Source organism: Colias croceus, chromosome 6 (assembly GCF_905220415.1).
Source record: "Colias croceus chromosome 6, ilColCroc2.1".
NCBI classification, from domain to species: domain Eukaryota; kingdom Metazoa; phylum Arthropoda; class Insecta; order Lepidoptera; family Pieridae; genus Colias; species Colias croceus.
In genome coordinates, this window is record NC_059542.1 from 11,226,309 (window position 1) to 11,251,957 (window position 25,649).

Below are 25,649 nucleotides of genomic sequence, written 5' to 3' on the forward strand. Positions count from 1 at the left end.
CATGAATAGTTTATTTGTTTGATCGTGCTTATCTCAAGAAATACGGATCTGATTTGAAAAGTATTTTAGTGTTAGATAGTTCATATTCTCTACATAAGAACCATCCTCGTAAGTACGAGGCTTGAAGTCAAGGAATATAATAAAAAAAGAATTATCGAAATCGGTTCAGCCGTTCTCGAGTTATGCGCTTACCAACACATTTTGCGATTCATTTTTATATATTAGATTTACTATATAATAAAAAACATGGAATGTATTACTACAAAAGGTTTATCACCATTTATCCCAAAAATGGCAGATAAATAAACACAATCGCCAAACTTCTAAGCTCATAATCCTGAATGATGATACTTCCGAAACTTTCATACAATACAAACACTATTAGGTAAATCAATACTTAGAAAGTTTTATAATTACTCAAGTTTGTGGGAACTTCCTTATTTTTGGGATATTTCGTATTTATTACTATACTCGTATTTATTGATAACTAGCTTTCCGCCCGCGGCCCCGCCCGCGTTTTCAAAGAAAACCCCCCTAGTTCCTGTTCTCGTGGGATTTCCGGGATAAAACCTATCCTATGTGTTAATCCTAGTTACCCTCCATATGTGTGTTTAATTTCATTGTAATCGGTTCTGTAGTATTTGCGTGAAAGAGTAAAAAACACACACATCCTCACAAACTTTCGCATTTATAATATTAGTGGGATAGGATAGGTCATAGGCAATAGGATATAGGCATAGCAACATATCTTATTATTAAAGTGTAACTAAACTAAATAATTATTATAATTTTATTTGTAACTCGCATGGTGAAAATTTTCTTTAAAACTAACACTAAGAATTCACCATCCTTGTTGAATACACTCTTTGTAAGTGGAATTTGCCATACATTTTAAGATACCATTTCATTCAGTTCTATAAAATAACTCAAATGTGTTGTCATATCACATTTATGCTAGAACATTCCACCGCACACTTAACATGTGTTGCAAAATAATAAATACACAAAAATGTCCGTGTGAAAACGGAACATATCATTAAGCGGTGCATTCTGACACTAAATTCCGATTACTGTACGTTTGAAATGTGTCGAGCTCGTTATTTTTTGAAATCATTTCTAAATGCATGCAAATGTTTGTTATTTATTTATTCTTTGGTTTTATCTCATCAAAGTACACAATATGGTGGTATTATACACACATGCACACACACACACACACACACACAATATCCATCGGCCAAATCGTATATTTTATTTTTATTTTCTTTATCATTGTATTCTTTCGTCATTAGTCACTAAAATTTATTTTGTTAACTTGCCAAATATAATGTTATATGGAATTTGTAAGGGAAGGCACTGCCTTCTGAGATACAGGTAATTACCTAGTTCAGAAGGCAGAGCAATATTGTAATGATTATATTTGAAGTTGCTAATAAATTTTATTTTATTTTATTTATTTATTTATTTATTATAGCTCTAAGCCTTCTCTGCCAGGCAACCTTCAGGCAAAGGAAAAAACATAATATTTTGATTAGGTCTAGCTTGTGATATTTGTAAATGATGGAATAATTATGTAATACTAGCTTTCCACCCGCGGCTTCGCCCGCGTTTTGAAAGAGCCCGTATAGTTCCTGTTACCGTGGGATTTCCGGGATGAAACCTATCCTATGTGTTAATCCAAGTTACCCTCTATATGTGTGCTAAATTTAATTGTAATCGGTTCAGTAGTATTTGCGTGAAATAGTAACAAACACACACACACACACACACACATCCTCACAAACTTTCGCATTTATAATATTAGTAGGAGGATTCCAGGCTTATAATTAAGCTTTCAAAGCATCTATAATTTATTTAAACTATTCGTTGTTGTTGCCCACATGAAATACAAAAAACTTATAGATATAGAAGATACAGCCTTATCACTTATAAGCGATCTCTTCTAAGCAACCTACAGCTGTGTTATAACAACATACATGGGTTGATCCAAAAGTAATGATAATGAACATTAAGCAACTTTATTATTATTAAAATATTTATGCATATCTCTATCTAGAGAAAACTATCTAGTCTTCTTGTCTACTTTCATGTCTTTGATACATATATTTTTCAAACAAAGGTGCTCGATGATAACTCTAATTTCATTTTTCTCCGCTTTTGATGCAATCTCTTCAACAGTTCGTATTCAAATTATTGTAACTCCTTGGAAATGTGGCCTGCTGATTAGATTTTTTTATGCTAACCTAGTGAGTATATGAGCAAGCAAAAAAAACATTTATTTTTTATTTTTATGTGCACATGAAATACCCGATTATCATTACTTTTGGATCAACCTAGAAAAGGAGGATTTAAACAGAAAACTAATAATGATAAGTTCAGTTACATTGGTTCCTTACGTTTGGAGTGATAACAAGAATTTAATTGCTATAATATTATCTCATATTTATTTTATTTCGTGCAAAGCTGAACACTTTTCGGTACTACTACTTATCCCAGCCATACGTAGAACCTAAAACTACGTTCCTAGAAATAGGTGTTTTAATTCAAAATTCTCCACTATCAAGTCACACCGCACTTACCAACCGAGCGCGCTAAATTTCGTGGAGTTCTGAATTTTTAATAGTTTAATATTATCCGAACGAACCATCAGTTTCGTCGAAAACAATGTAAATCAATGTCGGAAGTTTTTGGCGAAGTTGCAACGTTTTGGCTCGGTCCGTACGTCGAGTTATGAAGTCCATCTATATATTGTGGTAAATATGAGAATTTTAAATGTGAAACTAACATACTATAACATAACTAACATACTTATGTTATTTTTTTTTTATTTATTTTTTTTTTATTCTTTATTTTCCAAGGGACTTTGTCGCTTAGCGACCACGTCGTCCCGTATATTCCAATTACAATCAACACTTAAATCTAAAAAAATTAAATACAAACAGTAACCAAACAGTAACATACAGTAAACAAAACAATCAATTTTACTACTTATGTTATGAATGTGAAAGTAGTTGTTCTGTCCTTTTATGTAATTTGGGAATGACTTGATTTGGGGCAACAAGTGTTCTGGGTTTAGTTTGGACTTCTCGACTCACTTTAAGTACTGTTAACTGTGTTCAACTGTTTTACAATTTACACTTCCGTGATAAAACATACCTACATAAACGTAATTAACGTTATATTATTATTATCGTCATGAAGTAAATCGTGCTCTAAATGATGTACTAACAACACTCTTTTGTTATTTGTAAATATGTAAATGCCAGACTGCCACCAATTATTTTCAACATACAAATGTTACAATTAATTAAATGTTTTATAATTATAAATAAATTGACGTTGCTATAAACAGCCTTTTTTGTAATAATTATTATTGAATCCAAAAACAAACAATACTTCCAAAACATCAGATCTTTTGTTTATTGTATGGAATGAAAACTTAATTAATTTTAAACTTTAAAACTTGCTGGGAAGTTATTGTGCTGATTAGATTTTATTTGTAACAGTGAAATTAAAAGCAATTATATTGTAAATCTTTGAGCATTCGTGTATTCGTAACTTTGTGGTGAATGAAGTAAGATAATTTAAAAAAAAATGGAGAGTTGGTTTGTTTCTTTGAACGTGCTAATCTCAAGAACTACTAGTCCGATTTGAAAAATTCTTTCTTTTTTGGATAGTTCATCCATAGTCCACTCATAAACTTAGCGTGATGATATTATATACATCTATTCTAATATTATAAGGCTGAACAGTTTGTTTGTTTGCGCTTATCTCAGGAACTACTGGTTCGATTTGAGAAATTCTTTCAGTGTTAGATAGCCGAGATTTATCGAGGAAGGCTATAGGCATATAATTACGCTAAGACCAACAGGAGCGGAGCGCAGGTGAAACCGCGAAGCGCAGCTAGTCTATGCTAAATAGGATAGGAATATGATATTTTTGCCTTCAACCAAACAAAGTTTTTATTATTATTTAGTACAGATGCAATCGTCCAATATAACTCAGAAATAAAACAGACCTAGACAGTCCAATTGCAAGATGCAAGAGCATCTCAACACGACAGTTTCAGTGCTCGGCACGTACGACCTCAGAATTCAGATCTGACAGGAAATACATAAAGCTGATTTAAACCATCGCAACGCTGCTAGTTTTAATATACAGGGTGATTTCTCAGTGCCAGAGGAGATTTTTGACTTTCTTATTCTGTAGGATGATGAATTTTTATGCCTGGGAACACGAAATATATATATAGGTTGAGATGGTTGTAAAATCATCTCAATAGATGGCGCGGTGTGTCCCTTAAGACACATAAAACTGAAAGGATAGAATAAATTCGATTGCTCAGGCGGGTCACGAGTGGCTGAGTTGGTTAGGCATCCGCCCCGGAATGGCGCGAAGGATGCGGGTTCGAGTCCCGCCTCGTGATCGAATTTTTTCTATTCTTTATAAATTTATACGAAATATATCTTTAAGAAAAGAAAATTGTACTATTTTTAATTTTAATAATGTATTTTAAACTTCTAATGGATGTGGAAATAGAACAAAATATATACTTACTCTGTTTATATATTGTTGATAACCAAAAAATACAAAGGAGAGTTATTTCATGCTGATCAAAACTCACCTTTATTTTGAAAAAATAAATGTAGGTATGCATATTAGAATAAGAATAACGTATAAACTAATGCCTTAACGTTAAACCAAAACACGTGTACTATTGAACCTCAAAAACCTCCATAACGAGCAATATAAGGCCGGCAACACATTCGCGGTGCCCCTGACAACGCGAATGCCAATGGGCGGCGGGCTTCACTTTCCATCAGGTGACCCGCCTGCTCGCTTGCCCGCATAAATATAAAAAAAAAAAAAAAGACAATACATTCTCTAACTGTTAGAGAATGTATTGTCGTTAGAGTCTAACACAAGTCCTCAACTTAACATCAAATATTTCAATGCAAACATATCCAACTGATCCTTGAGCTCATATTACACGAATAAAATACACGAAAATGAGCAATTGACCTTACCCATAAATTCTACTCTCTTAATAACATTAAGATGATAAAGTTCTAAAATATTTTTTCACAGTCTCAGTAAGCTTTGCATAATTTACTGCTCCGCGATGTTACATTTAATATATTATACCTAACGTATAGGCGTGAAATGTTTTTATGACGTCTATATTTCAGATATAGTGCGTAAATTTAAAACCGTTTTTACGAGTTCGCAAACGATTTAACACGAATATCGTGGGTTTTATTATATCCTCGGGTTTGTATGTAATCATTTGTGTTATGCGTTTGTAATACTGTTAGCAGTGGTTTGGAATATAATATAAGGAGTATAAGTGGCATCATAATTACAGATTGGAATATAGATTTTGTTTATAAGTGGGGTAAGAAATGTCTCTTAGTTTTGTTTCCTATACAAAAATCTACAATTTTATTATTATAATTCCGAGTTCAATTTAGTCCTATTACACATTTCCGTGATTCAAAACTACACAGGTGTCTCAATGTTGGTATATTAAGCTCAAAGAAGGTTATAGTTTTGCATACGCCGAGTACGTAAAAAATACTTATAAAATTCCAGACGCAACTCTATGTACCCATAACAAGCAACCCGCCCAGCTTTGCCACCAGCACGTGAGCTTTCTTTAAGATTATGTTTTCATCGACAAAATGCTCACATTAGCAAATCGATATATGCCGGCTGCGCGAAGCCAGAGAAGAAAACATGTATTTTCAGGAAAATTTTTTGACGTAATTTTGTTGTTTAAGTATTTTTCATGATCAGTGTATGCAAGACTACAAGTCCCTTCGCGCTTAGTATACCAATAGTGGGACACCCTGTATAGTATATCAATATCATAACTTGTAATGATATTTTCTCTCAACAAACACATAAAAATATTCCATGTATGTATCAATAATTCAACGAAATGCGTAATACAATTTCGTCGTCATATCAAACAGTTCCATTTCATGAAAATATTTCATAAAACATAATTTTCCTTAAACATGTCAACGTAATATGACACCCTTTCTATTACCCTCAGTCTTACATAAGATATATAATGCTTTTACGAGGCTATAGACTATAGTAGTGTTTTACGAATATGCAAATGTATGGAATTTGGCTTGTCAAAACCATAAATCAGGTAGACATAAGTGTTCAGGCGTGGAACACATGTGCGTTTAAACGCTACGTTTCATTGGGAGCTTATGGCTAAAGATCTTATGGCTAAAGATTGCTGCGCAAAGCTGGCGATACAATAATTTGCCTCGGTCGAAACAAGTGCTCGCTCTGTGTGGACACGGCCTATTAATGTTGTTGGCTTGCTTTTATGACGTGACAACGTCTTATAATTCGATAGCCGGCTGCACGCACGAAAAAACATGACTCATGCGGCGTTACCTCGCGCTCTGAGGCGTTCCGTAAGGCTTGAAGTGCAAGCGAGAGCGCGGAACGAGCGACAAAGAAGCATAATCGGCCGTTGTCACGTTCAACTATCGTCAGTAAACCGACTTTACAGACAACCAATTTTTTCTATCTCATGGATACTTTTTTTGTTGTTTACACATACCTATATCGCAATAATGTTAAGATACTGGGCCTTATTATTGACGGCGGCCTGACATTCAACGACCATGTCGGGAGCGTTTGCAAGAAGGCAATCGCCCGCTACAAACTGTTAGCGAGAGCAGCCAGAGTAAGTTGGGGGCTTAACCCCCAAGTAGTTAAGACCATATATATCGCCGTTATAGAACCGACTATCTTGTATGCATCAGCAGCGTGGGCACCCACAGTGGAAAGGATGGGGGTCCGAAAGAGGCTCAACACCGTGCAACGAGGTTTTGCCTTGAAGATCTGCAGAGCATATCGGACTGTCTCTCTGAACTCTGCGATTCTGTTGGCTGGGATACTCCCTCTTGATCTCAGAATACTCGAAGCTTCGAGGCTTTATGAGATCAAGAAGGGCGTGTCGCACCCGGCGGTGATGAGGGACAGGGAGGTGGAACGAATGGCACCCGCGATTGAGGACCCACATCCGGCAGAGCAGGTAGAGCTGGGGTTCGTCTTGGTAGATGAGGGCACCTATGCCGACGTGGTTGACAGCCACGTCCATAGGATCTATACGGACGGCAGCAAGATTGAGGGTCGAGTCGGAGCCGCCCTTTCTGTATGGGAAGGTGCGATCGAGACAAAGGCCATCAAGCTTGCGTTGTCGCCGTATTGTACCGTCTATCAGGCTGAGCTCCTTGCGCTCAAAAGAGCAGTAGATATAGCCTGCAAGAGTGGAGCGGCAAAGGTCGGTGTCCTCAGCGACTCCAGATCGGCACTCCAGGCGGTCACCCTGAGTTCCCCTCATCCCCTGGCTGTGCAAACACGGGCGGCCCTCCGAAAAGCTGCATTGCAGAGGCGGGAGGTCTCCCTGTTTTGGATCAAGGCGCACGCAGGGCTGAAGGGGAACGAACGGGCAGACGAGTTAGCCAGGGGGGCCGCTCTGGGGTTGAGGAGGAAACCGGATTACGATCTGTGTCCTGTTTCATTCGTCAAGCGTATCTTGAGACAGGATACGATTGGCGAATGGGATAGGAGATACGAAGTAGGAGGAACGGCCGGAGTCACGAAGCTCTTTTTCCCAAGCGCTGCTGCTGCATACAAAGTAGTCGGAAAAATAGACATCACACACCACACCACACAAGTACTGACTGGTCACGGCGGATTCGCCTTCTACTTGAACAGATTCAAGCTGAAGGAGAATCCGTCGTGTCTATGTCAGCCCGGAGTAGAGGAGACGGTTCCTCACCTGTTACTCGAGTGCCCAATTTTTGCAAGCAATAGATATGCTATTGAGCAAAAATAATATATAAGCGAAACAATGGCGTGTGATGTGATTCTGTGATATTAGTATTAGGATAGTTTCAACTTTCGTAGCATTTATTTCATTTACCCAGTATTTTAATATTTTTTGACTTTGTATTTGTAATATTTTTAATTTAGTAATAATTCTATTTTTAATTTATTATGTGGCTGAAAATTGTGTTTTGTAAAAAAAAAAAAAAAAAATGAAAATAATGTCTCTGGACAATATTCCAGAGGTGGCGCGAACACCCTGTGATGGCGGGTGCCTTTTTAAAAAAAAAAAAAAATACCTATATCGCAATCACGAATACTTTGAGCAGTCAACACGTACATGTATAAGCAGCTTAACGCAAAAAAATCTCATATTATTTACTTAGGGATATGCATTGAATTATAAAGAGTAACAGCTTAGGGGAAAACGCGTGAAAAATTCCAGTAACGTTTATAACGGAGAAGGGGTTAACATAATGCGACGTATATAATGTGGAACGATATTTTTTTGTCTTTTTTTCATTTTGCTCTTCGTGTTATGATAATATATTATGGAAAGGGGTTAAAAATGTTTGTGAATAAACACAGTGGTAAATTATTTATGCTTAATAATTGTATTCGTATTTATTTGGTATTTAATTCTACTGTATTTACTTATGAAAACGAAAATACCTGGGCATTTAAATCGGAGTATGGTTAGTTTTAAATTGTATCTTTTACAACATATTAATAGGCATATTATCTTAACAGCTAACCTCAAACCCATTACTACAGAACAATAAAAACAATTACAAAAATAAAATCCATTTAGCTTGCCAAAAGGAAAAGATAAATCATCATTTAATTAGGCAACATACAATCACAAACGCCATGCACTAACTGAATAAATTTGAGCTCTATTCGTTTGCATTAAGGCACAGAATTGAACGATTTCGTCCATCAGATGGTTTTATGAAAGGGCCTGTCGCTGACAAACGTCATAAATTTTTCCCGCCTTTTGAACGGACTCGTGTAAACAACGTCAATTCAGTTTTAACTTGATGTTTTTGTCATATTTTAAAGTGGAAAATTACAATAATTATATAACGTTTGTAGACATACTGTAAAAATTCGTTTTATATTTATTTCAAAATATTTCTCAACCTCTTTTTTGAGCTTTTTGAAATTAATTCAATATTAACTTTTCATTAGAAAATGGTATACCTACATTTTTTAAAGTTATTGATTTGCCTGGATGAAATTGTATTTTGGCGAAAAAATATCTTTATTGCATTACTGGTTTTAGATTTAGTGTTCAGCCTGCCAATAATACTTTCTAAACAGGCGACAAGACACAATTTTCTTGTGTTTGATTTTACCCGAGTATTAATTAGAAATTAAATATTTGCTCGGATTTAGATACGCTCGTATAAGTGTGCGAACGTCCGCGTCGGGAGAATAATATAATGAATAAATCGCGTTTAAAAACCGTTAAAATCTTTTAGGGCGACAAGATGTCAACATAATATACATACATTAATTAGATTTTATTGGATTTCTATACGCTCGCTGCAAAGTGTGCAAAACGGCGGGATAATAATATATGAATAAATCGCGATTAAAATCCGTTAAAATCTTTTTAGGCGACAAGATTTCAACATACCTTATATTATACAGAATTCATAAACATCATCATCTTCGAATATTAAGTTCAATACCGTGAAGCTAAGAGTTAATTAAACTTGTCTGATAGTTCAGTGATTTACAACCTCCAACATTGAGTACGAGTTTCATAATTAATTTTACAAGTTATAGTTTATAATTGAGGTATAATTACTAACCGTAATAACGAACTATGCTAAATATTGTTGGTGAGAGCAGGAATAGGCTGCTCGAACTAACGAACTATTCTGTCCAAAAGTGCAAATTATGTCTTTTTGAACCAGTATATTGTTGTCATAGAGCTCATTGACTTGTACAATTCTACGTATTTTACTTACCATTATTATTTTTAAGTCAAGTTCCATCAAAATCTGTTCAAAATATTAATTTTCATTGAATAACAAAGATACAAACTTTATAAACAAAAGTACATTATTTCTCCTAATTCTAAATTTCCAACAATATTTGATATGTTGGTTACTCAAGCTGTGTTCTATTTCGTAAACAAAACAATTAGTTTATAGTAAAACTATGAATTTAACTCGGAAATTCCTATTAATATTGTTTCTCTATAGTTCAACAATTCTGAAAACATTTTGAAACATTAATTAGACTCTGTAAAACTACGCAGTTAGTGATGCTGATACCTTAATTAATAATTACAGGCATTTAAAGATGATCACTTCACTACATAGTATATAAAATTAACTGCGTTAAAAACAACCGACTTCAAAAACGGAAAAGTAAAAAATAAAAAAGATTTGATATTATTAATTACTACATATTATTTAGATGTGCTATTTATTAAATAGGTTTGATGTCGGTGCACGGGCTTAATACTAAGTGCTTAGTGTTTGGCACCGACTTCAAACCTATTTAATAAATAGCACATCTAAATAATATGTAGTAATTAATAATATCAAATCTTTTTTATTTTTTACTTTTCCGTTTTTGAAGTCGGTTGTTTTTAACGCAGTTAATTTTATTTAATACTTTTTAGTGTAATTTTCAACACGAATCAAACGAGCCCAAACTCGATAAAGTTGAGTCAATATATTACTGAGTTCCTATGGCCACCTTCCGATTCCATCATCAAATCAGCTCTATGTCATGATAATTTTTCATCGCTATCCAATTTACACACTTATACAAAATTTCAGCTCAATCGGTTACCGGGAAGTGAATCAAAGTTACTTGCTACATTCCAATTAAGTCATCGAGTACAGACAAAAATGCTCATAAAATAAAAACTACTGGGCCTAGCCGAATAAAATTTTTATGGGACCAATTCGACACCATCCTGCATCGAACAAAAAAAGAATCACGTAAATCGGTTCAGAAACCTCGGAGTAATCGGTGTACATACATAAAAAAAAAAAAAAAAAAAAATATACCGGCCGAATTGATAACCTCCTCCTTTTTTTTGAAGTCGGTTAAAAACAAAGTCGCTTTCTATGTCCCTATGTCCGTTTGTATGCTTAAATCTTTAAAACTACGCAACGGATTTGGATGCGGTTTTTAATAGATAGAGTGATTCAAGAGGAAGGTTTTAGTATATAATTTATTAGGTTTTAGACAAAGCGGTAAGCTAGTCCAAGATAAAGTAGACCTTTTACTATCGCACACATGTCAAACTATTTCATTTTTCGCTGAACATGCTTTAAAGTACAACATTGTAGTTTGCCATACAAATAGCATGCAAACTTCACAAAGCAACTCTTGACGACTCTCGCGACGCTCAGACAAACTGAAAAAGTTCCACTGACAAAGAACTATTTTTAACCTACAGAACCGGTTATCCACTTAAGTATCAATATACTTCTAGACAGAGGCATTGTTAGGTAAAGTGGAAGCTTATTGCTTGTCCTTTGAAATCTAGGCTGCCTAAGAGGGCCGCTAATTACTGCTACAATACAAAAACAATTAACATGGTCGAGGGCTCGTGCATGTAGGTTACGAGTGCATTCAGGTAAGGGTGTTTTGTTTACTTTTTATCTGTTTACAGAAACGCTTTTGCTGTTATTAATTAGTGCACAGAAAGATACATACGTTTTTGAAGTTTTTCTTTATCGGGGTTGGAAAAAAAATTAGTGTTTTTCGTTACGCGTGACATTTTTCCGTTACGCGCCATCTTTTTCTCATCCCTACCACGCGTGATTCGATGTATTTCTGTAAAGTTGCTTAAATTAAATTATTTTTTGAAAAATAAGGTCATAAAGAAGTTTCACTTCTTACGTGTGTACACTAGTACACGCACACATTTTTTTTTACTCGATAAAGATTAACTAAGCTTATTTTAATGATTCCCATGCTTTTTTACTTGATATGACGCTTTCTTCGTTAGCAAATATGAGTGTTATACTTTGCTGCCTTTTAACAGAACAGCAAATGAACAAATAAACGTTTATAATTCTACTGAAAACTTATAAAATATCATTGGATGGTGGGAATGCTGATAATCACGCCTAAAAGAGACTTCTATTGGCTCAATTGTGAAATAGATTTATTATTTTAAGCTCTACTTTATTTATTAACCGTCAAAACCTTTCAGTCTGTTGCTGACTTGGTTGTGAAACGTTCGATATCTTTGCAGCTAAAGCAATTTTAATATTTTTTTTAAATAAAATAAAATAAAAATATCTTTATTTCACAACCTCAATTACAAAATATACAAAAACGATGGTCCCGTACTAGACTATAGTCTGTATTACGGGTACCGATGACCTTCTAATGTTAGAATACAATGATATTTATTTCAATATTAATAAATAATGATGTTCAAGGTTTAGTTCCTCAAGAAATCATTGTTACATCTAGATTAAAAACAAACACACAAAATAATATCATGTACCTATTTTATGGTATACTAGTCCACCCCGGCTTCACCCGTGGTACATATTTCGCAATAAAAGGTAGCCTATGTCCTTTCTCGGGTATCAAAATATCTCTATACCAAATTTCATGCAAATTGGTTCAGTAGTTAAGGCGTGATTGAGTAACAGACAGACAGACAGAGTTACTTTCGCATTTATAATATTAGTATGGATTAGTACAACTTCACCACGATACACTCAACATACATCACCTATAACTTACTTCATTATATTATAACTAGCAAAATAAAGAGAATTCGTCGCAAAAACACTTCAGCCCGAGTCAATTAAACTTAGTCAAATTCAGAGACCATTAGGAGCGTTTCACTTATAGGCACATAGTTGATACCGCTATAAAGGTATTCATTACTCGTAACACAAGACCTGTAGTCGCGGTTGGTGTAACATTATGCCGGGTTGGCAGGTATCGTACGGGTGGAAACATACGGGAGTTGAATAGTGGCGAGCTGGTAGAGTAGATGAATGATAGAGCGGTGGTAATAATTGGAACCCAGTTAAAGGTAATGGATAAATAAAACTATTTAATGAATATTGTTCCAACAGATTAATTTTTTTTGTTCACACGATATTATTACAAATGTTGTATCTATCACTCTATACAGATATTGGAACTAAAAAGTAATACACTTATTTATTTCAGTAGACTTCTTTTAGAATTTATTATTACTGATAACATGCAATATTATAAACTCTACATTTTTAAAAACATTTCTAATTAACATCTACATAACACCAAACGAAATATTCTGAGTTAGCATCAAATTTTAAACAAGAAACGCGTCTCTCCCGTACACAATACCGCCCCGTATATTCCGCTCTGGACCGTCTCTCAGCTTCAGAGGTCAAATAGCCGGACGTGTGGTAGAGTTTAATTACGTACTTAATGCCGCCCGTATCCGTGGACCATTCCGGTCGTATAGTTTGGGCGTATAGTTTGGTCGTATTTTCAACTACATAGCTTATAGAGATGGCCGTTTCACGGTACAATGGTCTGGCATTTAGATTTTTCCGTAATTAGTATGGCGCCTTAATACCTAATCATTAATTAATTAAAGGAGTGAAATATTAAGCTGTTAACATAACTTTTGCGTAACAAAGAGACACATAAACGTAAAAATATAACAATGTAACTTTTGGCACAAAACCTATAATTGAATATTCATAAAAACACTTCTACGCAAATCTGTTCATTAAAAAAATATATCTTGTAAATAACATATGATTTATGCTCATTATTAAAAAATCAAGATCATTACACAAAAGTCGGTCAAGTTGATTTGTGAAACATGAAATACAATTTAAATAACCAGAGCCCTGCGTGAATCACACAGGAAATAGGCGAAAATAGATTGAGTAGTCTGTAAGTCCAAGCCACAGTTGCCAAGTGGAAGTCTTAACAATATTTTTGTTAATATTCATAAGTTCCCCGATGAGAACAATATGGAGGTCTTCAAGAGGAGAGTGAACATGTACATTCTAGGTAAGCGCGCTCCATCTTAGGCCACATCTCAGCTTACCGATCTGAGATTGTGGCCAAGCGCTCCCCTATTGTACATTTTTTTGTAAGTCTGCACTTTTATCTATTTACAACTGCTTTTATTGTGAGTACAGTACATTTTTATGATGGTCCTTCGAGCCGGATCTTTAAATGACTATGAGTTTAGTGTTAGTGCTTAAAGCGGCGAGATATGAATTACAATACTAGAGAATCTGCGTCTGCTTCTTATATGTATAAATGAGTAACATCTACCTAATTATTATGAATGAGATATCACAATTTTTAAAGACGTGACAAATAAAAAGATGCACCTTAAAGTTTATGTTCAAGTGACATCTTTGATGACATATCAACTTAGTAGACAACTTTCTTGAATTCAAGCGATTATTTCACGCTATTAGGTAATTTAATAGATCTAGATACATTTTATTAAAATATTTATTGTACGGCAAACGTAACATAACTGGAAGTCAGTAGGTTGTACGATGCACATCATTGAAACATTTTACTGACTAATATCAATGTGTGTGACCCAAATAATATGAGTATAGAAACCTTATGTTGGACCGCTACTTTGATGTCGTTAAGTGTATCGTAGATACCATAATGGATTTAAAAGCATAAAATAATTCATAGCAAATACTTATTAGATTCATTTGATTTCAAATACGAAATTGCTTTTAAATTCCATGATGTCCTTTAACAGTATTGTTTTGAACGAAATTAAATTTTTAGCACATCACTTTCCTGTACTATAGAATTAATACTGTTTTATGAAATTGTTACTCATCTGGGCTTCAAATCCCAGTTTCGTGGGTTCATTTTAATCCCAAAGTTAAATACACAACTTCTTTCACTTAGATTTTAAATGTATGTTTTCTATTCAGTGTGATGTCTCTTTTTTATAAATTAATGATCGCCTTATCTCATTTACTCACGTTTTCCGGTACGAATATATACTAAATTGTAACAATAGAAATAATAAATATAGTCCTGGCTACAAAACTTCCTGTCCTTTTTCCTTAATTAGGGATTAAGAGGAATACAGTCACTGTTATAAATGTTTCCTTTTATTTTTATCTCTTAAGTGTGTTGAGATTGCTAATTATTTGTATAAGTATAGTTAGTATAAGTTAGTTAATTCACAAGTTGCTACGTACTGTTTTGTCCATGTTTTCATAAAAAAATCGCAAAAAATACATTTTATATAGAGATTCGCTCATAATACATTGTTGTTATAAAATGAGTTTTAGTAATATTAAATTATATATCTATTCATAAGCGCTACTTAAAGATGTCTAGTTCAATAAATAATTTTAATCCGAGTTTAATCTGGTTTCCAGTGGGTAGGTATTTTCTTGAAATATAATTGAAAATTTGATTTTTAGTGTAGGGCTTTAGTTTGTGTGTGGGCAGGATTGGGTTTGAGAAAGCTTGTAAACTCTAACAAAATATATTTTCTTATAATTATTTAATGATTAGTAATAGCTTTGTAAGATGTATCAAACTATCTAAAAATCTCTCTAATTTTCTCTTTTTTCAGACACTAATATCTATCATCACACTATCTACACTTATTTTTAAATATTTTATTGATAATAATCGTTATAATATGTGAGCTACTAATATACACGGTTAATCAAATTTTAAGACAACAATGTATAAAAAGTTCCAAGAAATCAATTTGCAATATTTATGTGACTAATTGATTGAATTATTGTACCTACCACCCTAATGATCCATCTTAATTCACTACAGGGGCGTTTCTCAACTAGTTACCATAAATTGCATTTTAAAACCGTCAACTCATATTTCTAAATACATTAAACTTGCGAGAATTTCCCACCGTTATTTCAAAACTTCCCCAATCGACGGTCCAGTTAAATTTTATATTAAAAACTTGGACGGAAATGACTTTAACGTTAACAAAGTCTGTTATGTCGAAGTTCATGGAAATAATTTTGAATTAAGTTGACGTTGAGCGTTGGAGTTCATGGAGTGAAGAAAATTACAGATGGTGCAGTGCTTAATCACGAGGACTTCTTCAAAGGTTCAGGTTTTTACAGGAAGAATATTGTGAACTTAGTTTTTAATATTTTTACTCTTATATTATTATTGAAGTGAAATTTCTTTAGTTGCGTAGAGTGTAAAATTTCAAGGTCGCTTCATGGCAATACTGTCACGTCATGTTTTAAGGCGAAAATTTTTGTATCTTGTAATCATACCAAAGAAGTTTCACTTCTGACTCTTTTCTTTATTTAGTTGTATTAGAATGTATTTACAAAATTTATTGTTAGTACCAACTTTCTTACGAACAATTAATTTTTGTAAAGACTTACAGTTGATTAAGTCAATTACAATTAGAATATATTAAATTACAATTAGAATATATTATATTCTAATTGTAATCTGCAGTATTAAATAGGTTTCTATTTACAGCTAGCTCCAGACCAAAAGTAATTTATCAATTTTCGATTCGAATATGAAATTCGTTTACAACTAAATAGTTCTCTATCATAAAGAAACTCTGTATATTACGTTATCTTCATTAGAACAACAAAACGTAAACAATGTCTGTTTCTTTGTACAGCTTATGAGATTTTATTACGTTTCCTTTCGTTAACCCTAGATTACTACCCTTCGTCGATTCGACGACGCGTCACCAAAAAAATCGCTATAACTTTTACGCGTGCGACCGTATGGTTTTCTGACTTCAGCTAATCTCAGCCAACCCGTTGCGCTTGCGATGGACGGTAGTGCTTTGTGCGTGGAAGGTCCACACGCGGTGTTCCAGCAGCCATGGCTCGTCACATCGACGAAGGTTAGTATTAACGTAACTTTTCGTACTATTTAGTTAAGTTAAAATTACGTTATTTTATGTTTTATAATGGTGCCTATTATTTTATTTTTAGATACGATTCATATGTTAGTTTTAGAAGTTGAAAGCGATGAGGAAAATTCATCTGCGAGAGAGCCTGAAGACCACATTGAGGCTGAAGAGGCATGAAACGGAGGGTGATGATGAAGTTTCTACTGTAAATAAAGAGCAATTTCCAGATCAAGATTATGAGGCAAGTAGTAATACATCTCCCCACGTTCTATTGAAGATGAGATACCTAGCACTTCAGCTGACCCTAGCGATTACAAGACCATCGCATACCATTCTTCTTGGGAAAGACAAACACATATTATGGTCATCACAACAGTCAAGGCCACAAAGCAGAAGACCTTCAAAGAACATAGATACATAGCACGTGGACCTGTGTGTGACGCTTTTTTCGAGATATTTTAGATCCTCTTCAATGTTTTTCAGGTATAATTACTGGTGACATTACTGATACTCTTTGGGACTCAATTACATAAATTTTAAACATGCCAGAAATAAATAATGTGAAAGTTATAAATGAGACTGAGCAAAGTAATGCTGCTAATGTGCCTCCATAGCAAACTAAAATAAACATATATGCTATATTATGTCCCTCCGTAAAGCAAAGGTAGACCTAAAAATAGGTGCACTAGGTGCAAAAATCGTTGTGTGGGGAACACAAACTTGATGTGTGTCACAAATGTTTTAGATCCTAAGCTATTATCAAAATTATATTTTTAATTAATTTTCCAGATATTATTTTTGTAAGTAATACTTTATTTCGAGCAATTTAGAGGTATATATTATTTGTACGGAATTTTTCAAAAAAATTAAGAATGTTCATAAAGCGTGTAAACTGTGATCTCATTTTGATGACTGTTTGAATTAAAACTATGTTAAAATAAATATTTTTATATTTTTATATGTAGATTAATACCTTGTCCTAAAAATAAAGACATAACTACAAATATATTTTTTTAATTAAACCCCTAAATCCCCTCCAATAAACAGCGTAGTCGAAACGACGAAGGTTAGTATTAAACGTTGAAAAATAAGGTTAGTGTTCTAGGGTTAAATAAATCTTGTTAAATAAACATGTCTGCGGTGCTCTGTTACCGTCAAGTTAGATGATTATGTGTTCAATGTTTGTTGAAAATGTAAAAAAGAATGTTATTATATTATGTATATTTATTATACATAATATAGAAATAAACCATTTTAATCCATACTATAATATTATAAATGCGAAAGTAACTCTGTCTGTCTGTTACTCAATCATGCCTGAACTCCTGAACCAATCTGCATGTTTGGTATAGAGATATTTTGATACCCGAGAAAGGACATAGGCTACTTTTTACCCCGGGAAATAGATAAGGTTTTATCCCGGAAATTCCACAGGAACGGGAAATATGCGGGTTTTTCTTTGACTGCGCGGGCGAAGCTGCGGGTGGAAAGCTAGTTACCCATAAAAGCAGGATAATACATTTAAATAATTAATGGTTACGTAAGTATATTAATTATAATAATTGATGTTTTTACATACTCTTCTCTCCTTACTCGTTTTTTTTTATATATAAATAGATAATTATATTAATCTTAATATAAATTGAGTACACACATTGCAATAAACTTTTTAAATAATATAATTTATAAACTTAAATTTGACTGCACCACATCAAAAATAATCAAAACTTTACCACTCAAAAACCGGGTGTTTCAGTAAGTATCATATTTACTCAAAATTAGTTACAATAACGTTCACTAGCGTGAGATGAACTTGTAATTAGTAACACTGAACAGTGAACATTGTACAAACTTGTTCCACGGAATGGCGGCCGCGTTTAAAACCAACTTTTAGCATAATAGTGCTTTTATAGTGGTACATACTAACTTGTATATTTTACCTGATAAAACGCACGGCTTTTTACTAACTAATAACTAGGATAAGGGCTTGTTTAGTTGTAATATAAGGGGTTAGAAATGCAATTACGTTAAGAAGGGTTTGGTTTATTTAGGATTACTTTTTTAAAAGGTTATCGATGATAAATTTTATATATACGAAAATGTCTGCCAGGGAATGTTTTTGTTTTCCGTCTAAAGTGATGGATATTGAATACCTACGTATAACTTGATACGGACATAGATTTAAACTTAGAGAATGGCACAGTTTCCATAGCTCAGGCATGTTAATTCGGTAAAAATAAAATTATTAGGAAAAGCTGCCACGCTACATTTGAAGTGTATGTAAACAAAGTTGACGACGAATCGTTTATAATAAACTAGCTTACCGCCCGCGGCTTCGCCGTGACATTACCTAATAAATTATATACTAAAACCTTCCTCTGGAATCACTCTATCTATTAAAAAAAAAAGATTTAAGCATACATATTAAAGCAACTATGTTTTAAACTATGTATTAATTTACATTGAATAGTTAGATATATCACATAGCCACAGATAGCAACGCTATTTTCTCATACATTCATCACTAAATAGTATTAAACAAAGTCGCTTTCTGTCCCTTTGTATGCTTAAATCTTTAAAACTACGCAACGGATTTTTATGCTGTTTTTTTAATAGATAGCGTGATTCAAAGGAAGGTTTTAGTATATAATTTATTAGGTTTTAGACAAAGCCAGCGAGGCCGCGGGCGGTAAGCTAGATGACTTATAAAAGCTAGTACCGCAACAACAGAATACAGACAGATAAATAACAGATTCACCATTCATTTCTCCACCTTACAAAACTACAACCCAAACACTCGTCCCACTATTAAAAAACTCTGAGTATTTATAAAAGCTATATATAACACAAGTCTGACGTTCGTAGACGCGTGCGCACGTATGCAACATGGCCGACGGGATTGTGATGTGAAATGTTCAATTTTAAAGTGAAACAGAGAGATGTGTATTGTTATGGTGTTAAATCGAAGCCTCCTAAAACTCCGAAGCATCGACGTAAGTTATACTGTGTAATAAATAAACATTTGTAAACAAAAGTGTATTTACGGTTGTATGTAATGACATTAACTGCATTACTTTTTTGCAATCTTGATTATATACTAGGATTTTTAATTATTTACTATGCCACTCGAGCTAGCCTAGTATTATATTATCTATGCTTACGTACTAATAATTGTGGAAAATGAAAAGCTCTATGTACATAATATGTAACATAGAGCTCATATAAAATATGTAATGTATATAATTTTATGTACATTATAAATGTACGGTTAATATAAGCGATTGAGGTTACATTATTAGCGAAAAACCTAAAAAAATAAATCCTATAATTATATTGATAATAGCTTAGAACTTATAATAATTCAAGAAAGCTCTACAAAACCATTCTAAATGAAAAATTATAAGAAACTAACGGTCCGCCCCGGCTTTTCCCGTGGTACATATTTCGCAATAAAAGGTAGCCTATGTTCTTTCTCAGGGTCTAAAGATTGACTGTGCCAAATTTAATCAAAATCGGTTGAGAGGTTTAAGCGGGAAAGCGAAACAGACAGACAGAGTTACTTTCGCATTTATAATATTAGTAGGGATACTATTTTCTATGTAGGTAATACTATGTAACAGTAATGTATATTTTTAACTTAATAAGTTGAGCAACAGACACAGATGAAACAAAACGGATATCTCTCTTGGCACAAATATTTTTGTTATTCTTGAACTTATCAACAACCGCTCGTCATGTTTCCGTTCTTTTTATTTTTGTTTTTATGTGTGGAAAGGTAGAGTATATATTTGATGGGTTATTTATTTAAAACAATATTATCTTAGATTACAAAATAAAGTACAGATGGAGCATGACAATCGCCCGTCGCCCTTGTCAAAGAAAATACGAAATCAAAAACAAATACGTCGCTGCACCAGTGCTATAGCGCATATAGTGTCATGCAATACGTCAAAAAGGGTTTGCAATTTTAGTAAAAAAATGCTGTCTTGTGATAATAAAACGCTGTAAAATTTGTTCCCGAAAACAAAAAAAAAGATGAAACATCGTTTCACAGGTTTTCTGTAGATTATTTGGCTGATTTATTTCTTTATACAAATAATAATTTTACAGATATGAAGGAATACAAAACTTCAACGTATGTTGCCAGTATTTTGAAAATGAATTTGCCATTTTTATTGGTAAAACGGTAAAATGGTTAAAGGATCTTCAGGGTAATGCTGTTGGATTTTTCGATCGTGAATGTGATTATTTGTATAGTGCACTAAAGGTTCATGATAATTATTAGATTATTTTAATAAGCATAATACATTATTTTGTTACTTTTATAAAGCTTAAAAACGTCATAGTCGTTTTCGCTAGCGATTTAATTTATGTGAACTCTATGATGGATATGATGAAAATAAAGTGTCCCGTATTCTCGACTAAAAACTACCGCTATTCGTATTCATATATTATGAAAAATAAAAAATAATATAATTATTATAGTTAATACTGAAACTTTTTTTATGTAATTTATTTAATAAAAAATTGAATACAATTTTTTCGTCCATATAATATAACTTTAGTAGGCAGGTACTTTATGTAATAAAAGAATTTAAATAAAAATTAAAACTCGACTTCTCATTTATGTATATAGCCTACGTCACTACCGCCACTAACATAATAATTCAGATCATTGCAATGAAACATTATACATACATCCATAAACTCGAAAAACATAACCCTCTTTTTTGCGTAGTCGGGGAAAAATTTGGGAAATTTTTCAATATCTGGCAACATTACACGCACACAGAAGCACCGTGTACGTACACTGCAGCGGCGAAATGACAGCACACATAGCTTTATTGAAAATGACGATAAATTATTCGGTTTAGTTCGGCAACGCTCCATCTGTCTTTTATTTTGTAATCTAAGAATATTATGTATAAAATTGAGTTGTGTAATTTATTATACAAATTAAGGCATTTTTAATATTATATAAAAGTTTAACCTTGATACGTTTTAAATGGAAACAAAATTAAAAGATGTAGAGTATCTTAATATAGAACTAACACAGTAACTTTACCAAAATTTAACATTAAACATTTACCAATAATCTAGTAACAATAAGAAAGAAAGCTTTTCTACATGCGTGGTTCAAAATGCTCAACACATTGTGGCAACGTCTCACCAAATAAAGGTGATTACACAAAAATATATTGAAATCTCGCCTTTATGTATTAAAGAATGTATTCTACCCCTAAATCATACCCTACCCTCGCGAAAGATCAAAGAAGGTTGGATAAACTCAGCTTAATCAAGTGCTTTGTTGAACTTAGGATTAACTAAACGTATATGCGGGAGTCAGAGCGTTGCCATGGCAACCGTGTGTAATAATGAAGATAATCCTGACAATGCCATATAACTATCCTAGTTACGAATGTACTTTTTATGGAAGAGGACATATAGTAGTGTCATTCGTTGTTTTATACCCAAGTAATTTAAACACAACATAATATGACACAAGCCTAAAAATTACTTCACACTAAACTTAATAACTTTAATCGATTTTTTTGGCGCTAATGAAACTTGTTTAATGTTAAATTTTAAAATAAATTATTTCATTCAACATAGGTTAAGGTTTTACAAATATTTTTATTACAAAAAATATTTACAACTAAGACTGGTCTAGGATCCTCGATGCTCCTTTTTCTATAAAGAGGTATAAAGAATAACCCACTTACTCCATACTAATGAATCATTATTTCATTTTCAACTTACTATTTTATTCATCAAGGTACATTTTCAACCTTTGAATAGATATTCTGTAGGAGACACTAGTGCTCCAATTACCGAGTTACCAAACTTATATTGGGATAAGTCGAAAACTTAGTAATATCCTTCCTTGTTAGAGGTAAGAGCTTGTTAAAAGTATACTTTTTAATGAACTTTTAGAAACCTTTCAGAAAGTTTTGAAATACGTAGGGTTATGTCGTCAATCACATTTAATGTGATTGTCTTTTAAATTAGTTACATAAATGTAGGTTGCTCTACTTATATTTTTAGCAATGGGTTTATTTGTTGTTATTCTGTAGGATATAATAGTTTAAATCTCGATAAATAACATTTATTCTGTATTAGCTGTGCTCTGCGGTTTCACCCACATTGCTGTGCTCTCAGTCAGTAGTAGTCTCTCAGTCTATAGCCTTCCTCGATAAATGGGCTATCTAACACCGAAATAATTTTTCAAATCGGATCAGTAGTTCCTGAGATTAGCGCGTTCAAACAAACAATATAATATCATCACGCTAAGACCAGGAGGAGCACTGTGGGTAAAACCGCGGAGCACAGCTTTTTATTTTACTATGTATCAACATAAATAGTCTTTTAATGTATCATCGCACACCACACCATGACTATAATAGACATTATTTTTCGTCCAGTGATGAGTTTATCAGAATTAGTGTTAAAATAATTATAACACGCATAATGAGGTTAATGTGTATGCCAGGTTGTTTTATGAGTTTACATATTATAATATGATGTAACAATTAGCTGACCCATCAAACTTTGTTCTGCACGGACAGTGGACACCCTTATCACCTAAGAAAAAAGTATAAAAAAGGTTATAACAAAAGTTACACAAAAAATATTAATAAAATCGATTACGTCGTTGAGGAGGAGTTTGGTTTAGAAAAACCTACCTTGTTATGAAAATAAATATCTTGACAAGACTTGCGGTTTAAAGGGCGAGTGGTCTGTAGTGGACAGTCTACACTCTACATTTTACAGTGTGCGTAAGGTCCCTTAATCCTTTAAGTTTTTGTATATTGAATTAAATTCAGAAATATCAGAGAATTATTTGTCTATCTATATAAGTATTTATTTAAAATGATATATTAGTATGTATGTTTATCAGGTTTCCATAACACAAGCGAAAGCTTAGTATGGGATCAGATCATGCCGTGTGTGAAAATTATCCTGAAATGTTTAGGTATAATTCTACCTAGAATTTCAAACTTAAAGAAAAATAAATTTCCTGGAAAAAGGACACATTATAAGGAATACTTATTAATGTGTCGATTACTTAATGAAATTCCGTATAAATGGCAAAATTCTGTTATAAAATGTCACTGTGTGTTGATGTGTATTATAAAAACGATCCTTATTGAGACACAGATTATCTGTTTGTAAGCGTTCTTTATGTCTATAGCCGCGTATCTAAAAATAGGATTTATTTCGGTCCATGTTGTAAGAATATTTACGAACATTATTATTATCATCATCATCATTCCAGACTTTCAAGACGTCCACTGCAGGACATAGGCCTCCCCCAAAGATTTCCATAGCGACCGATCACCAGCAGCCTGACTCCAGCGGCTCCCCGCCACTTTGATCAGGTCGTCTGTCCTTCTCGTTGAAGGCCGTCCCACACTGCGACGTCCAGTACGTGGTCGCCACTGAAGAACCTTATCCTACTTTGTAATTGTTTTTTCGTTTACGTATACCTATTAATTGTCCTATTGATAAAACTTACTACATGCACACTTCCTTCCATAATCCTTGATTAAAACTTATAAGATAACTAGCTTGCCGCGGCTTCGGCTTCGCATTCGGCTTCGCAAGAATAATCCGCATAGTTCCCGTCCCTGTGAGATTTCCGGTGTATAACCTGTAAATGTGTTGATCCAAGTTAACCTCTATATGTGTGCTTAATTTCATTGTAATCGGTTCAATAGTATTTGCGTGAAAGAGTAACACGTACACATATTACATCATGCATACATCCATCCTGACAAACTTTCGCATTTATAATATAAGTAGGACATTATACGAATTTGGTTATTGTATTAACCGACTTCAAAAAAAGGAGGAGGTTATCAATTCGGCTGTATTTTTTTGTATCTTTAGATAATAATTATAATAAATTAATGTCCTATTGATAAAACCTACCACTCATTCATTCATTCAATTGCTCGCTACCTTTCCTAATTATTGATTAAAACTAATAAAATAATTTATGAATGTACTCTCACACCTTCAATATATTATTCACCTTCTATCTGTCTCCTATACTATCTTTGTAAACTTGCGATCCAAACTTCAAAGTAGATTACCTTCAGTGTAACACACAGAAACTTTCAGCTTTTATACGAACTACCTACTTCATTTTATAAAAGGAGAAAGTTCGTGTGATCGTCGCTAGCTATTTCTGTATGAGTTATCTTAACCAAATTTTTGTCTATTTTTATCACAGTTCTCTTATACTTACTATTCTAAAAAAAATAAGTCTGTGTAATAGACACTGCAGTAAATAGTATGCATTCATATACATAACGCTCTTCCCAAACTATTGGCTTATAAACTACGTATCTAAACCAAATCTACTTAATTCTATTTCGTATTTACAGCAATACCTTCTTTAATTCAATCTATATAGCCTTTTCCTTAGACACTACAGTAAATAGCACATAATACATAAAGCAACACATCAATTAATCTCAAAGCCTTAATAAATTGTAACACGGTTCACAGAGCGAGCAGCCTCGCGAGGCATTTTCCGCGCGAGGCGGTTTAGTCCATATTCAGCCGAAAATGGCAGATGTAGGGCGATATACCGGTGGGCTACGTTGGGATTGTTGTTGAAATAAAACTAAAGTCTGCACTTATTAATTTATTGTTTAATCACTCTGATACTGTTACATTTACTTTAATTACTGTTAATTGAACTGTTATAATCCATACTAATATTATAAATGCGAAAGTAACTCTGTCTGTCTGTCTGTTACTCAATCACGCCTTAACTACTGAATCAATTTGCATGAAATTTGGTATAGAGATATTTTGATACCCGAGAAAGGACATAGGCTACTTTTTATCCCGGGAAATAGGATAGGTTTTATCCCGGAAATCCCACGGGAACGGGAACTATGCGGGTTTTTCTTTG

At 33.4% G+C, this 25,649-nt stretch overlaps 1 protein-coding gene across 2 annotated transcripts in view; it reads left to right on the forward strand.

Moving 5' to 3' along the window:
- The window catches only part of LOC123692208 (glutamate receptor-interacting protein 1), a 204,395-nt gene that overhangs the window by 132,714 nt on the left and 46,032 nt on the right, over positions 1–25,649 (forward strand). The window contains exon 1 of one of the 2 annotated variants that reach the window (XM_045636911.1): positions 19,587–19,716. The exons of the other annotated variant lie outside the window; for it this stretch is intronic. Within the exon in view, the coding sequence (XP_045492867.1) occupies positions 19,635–19,716 (82 nt within the window). The 5' untranslated portion in view covers positions 19,587–19,634. Of the gene's footprint in view, positions 1–19,586; positions 19,717–25,649 lie in introns of those variants that run through there. 2 annotated transcript variants of the gene reach the window in all.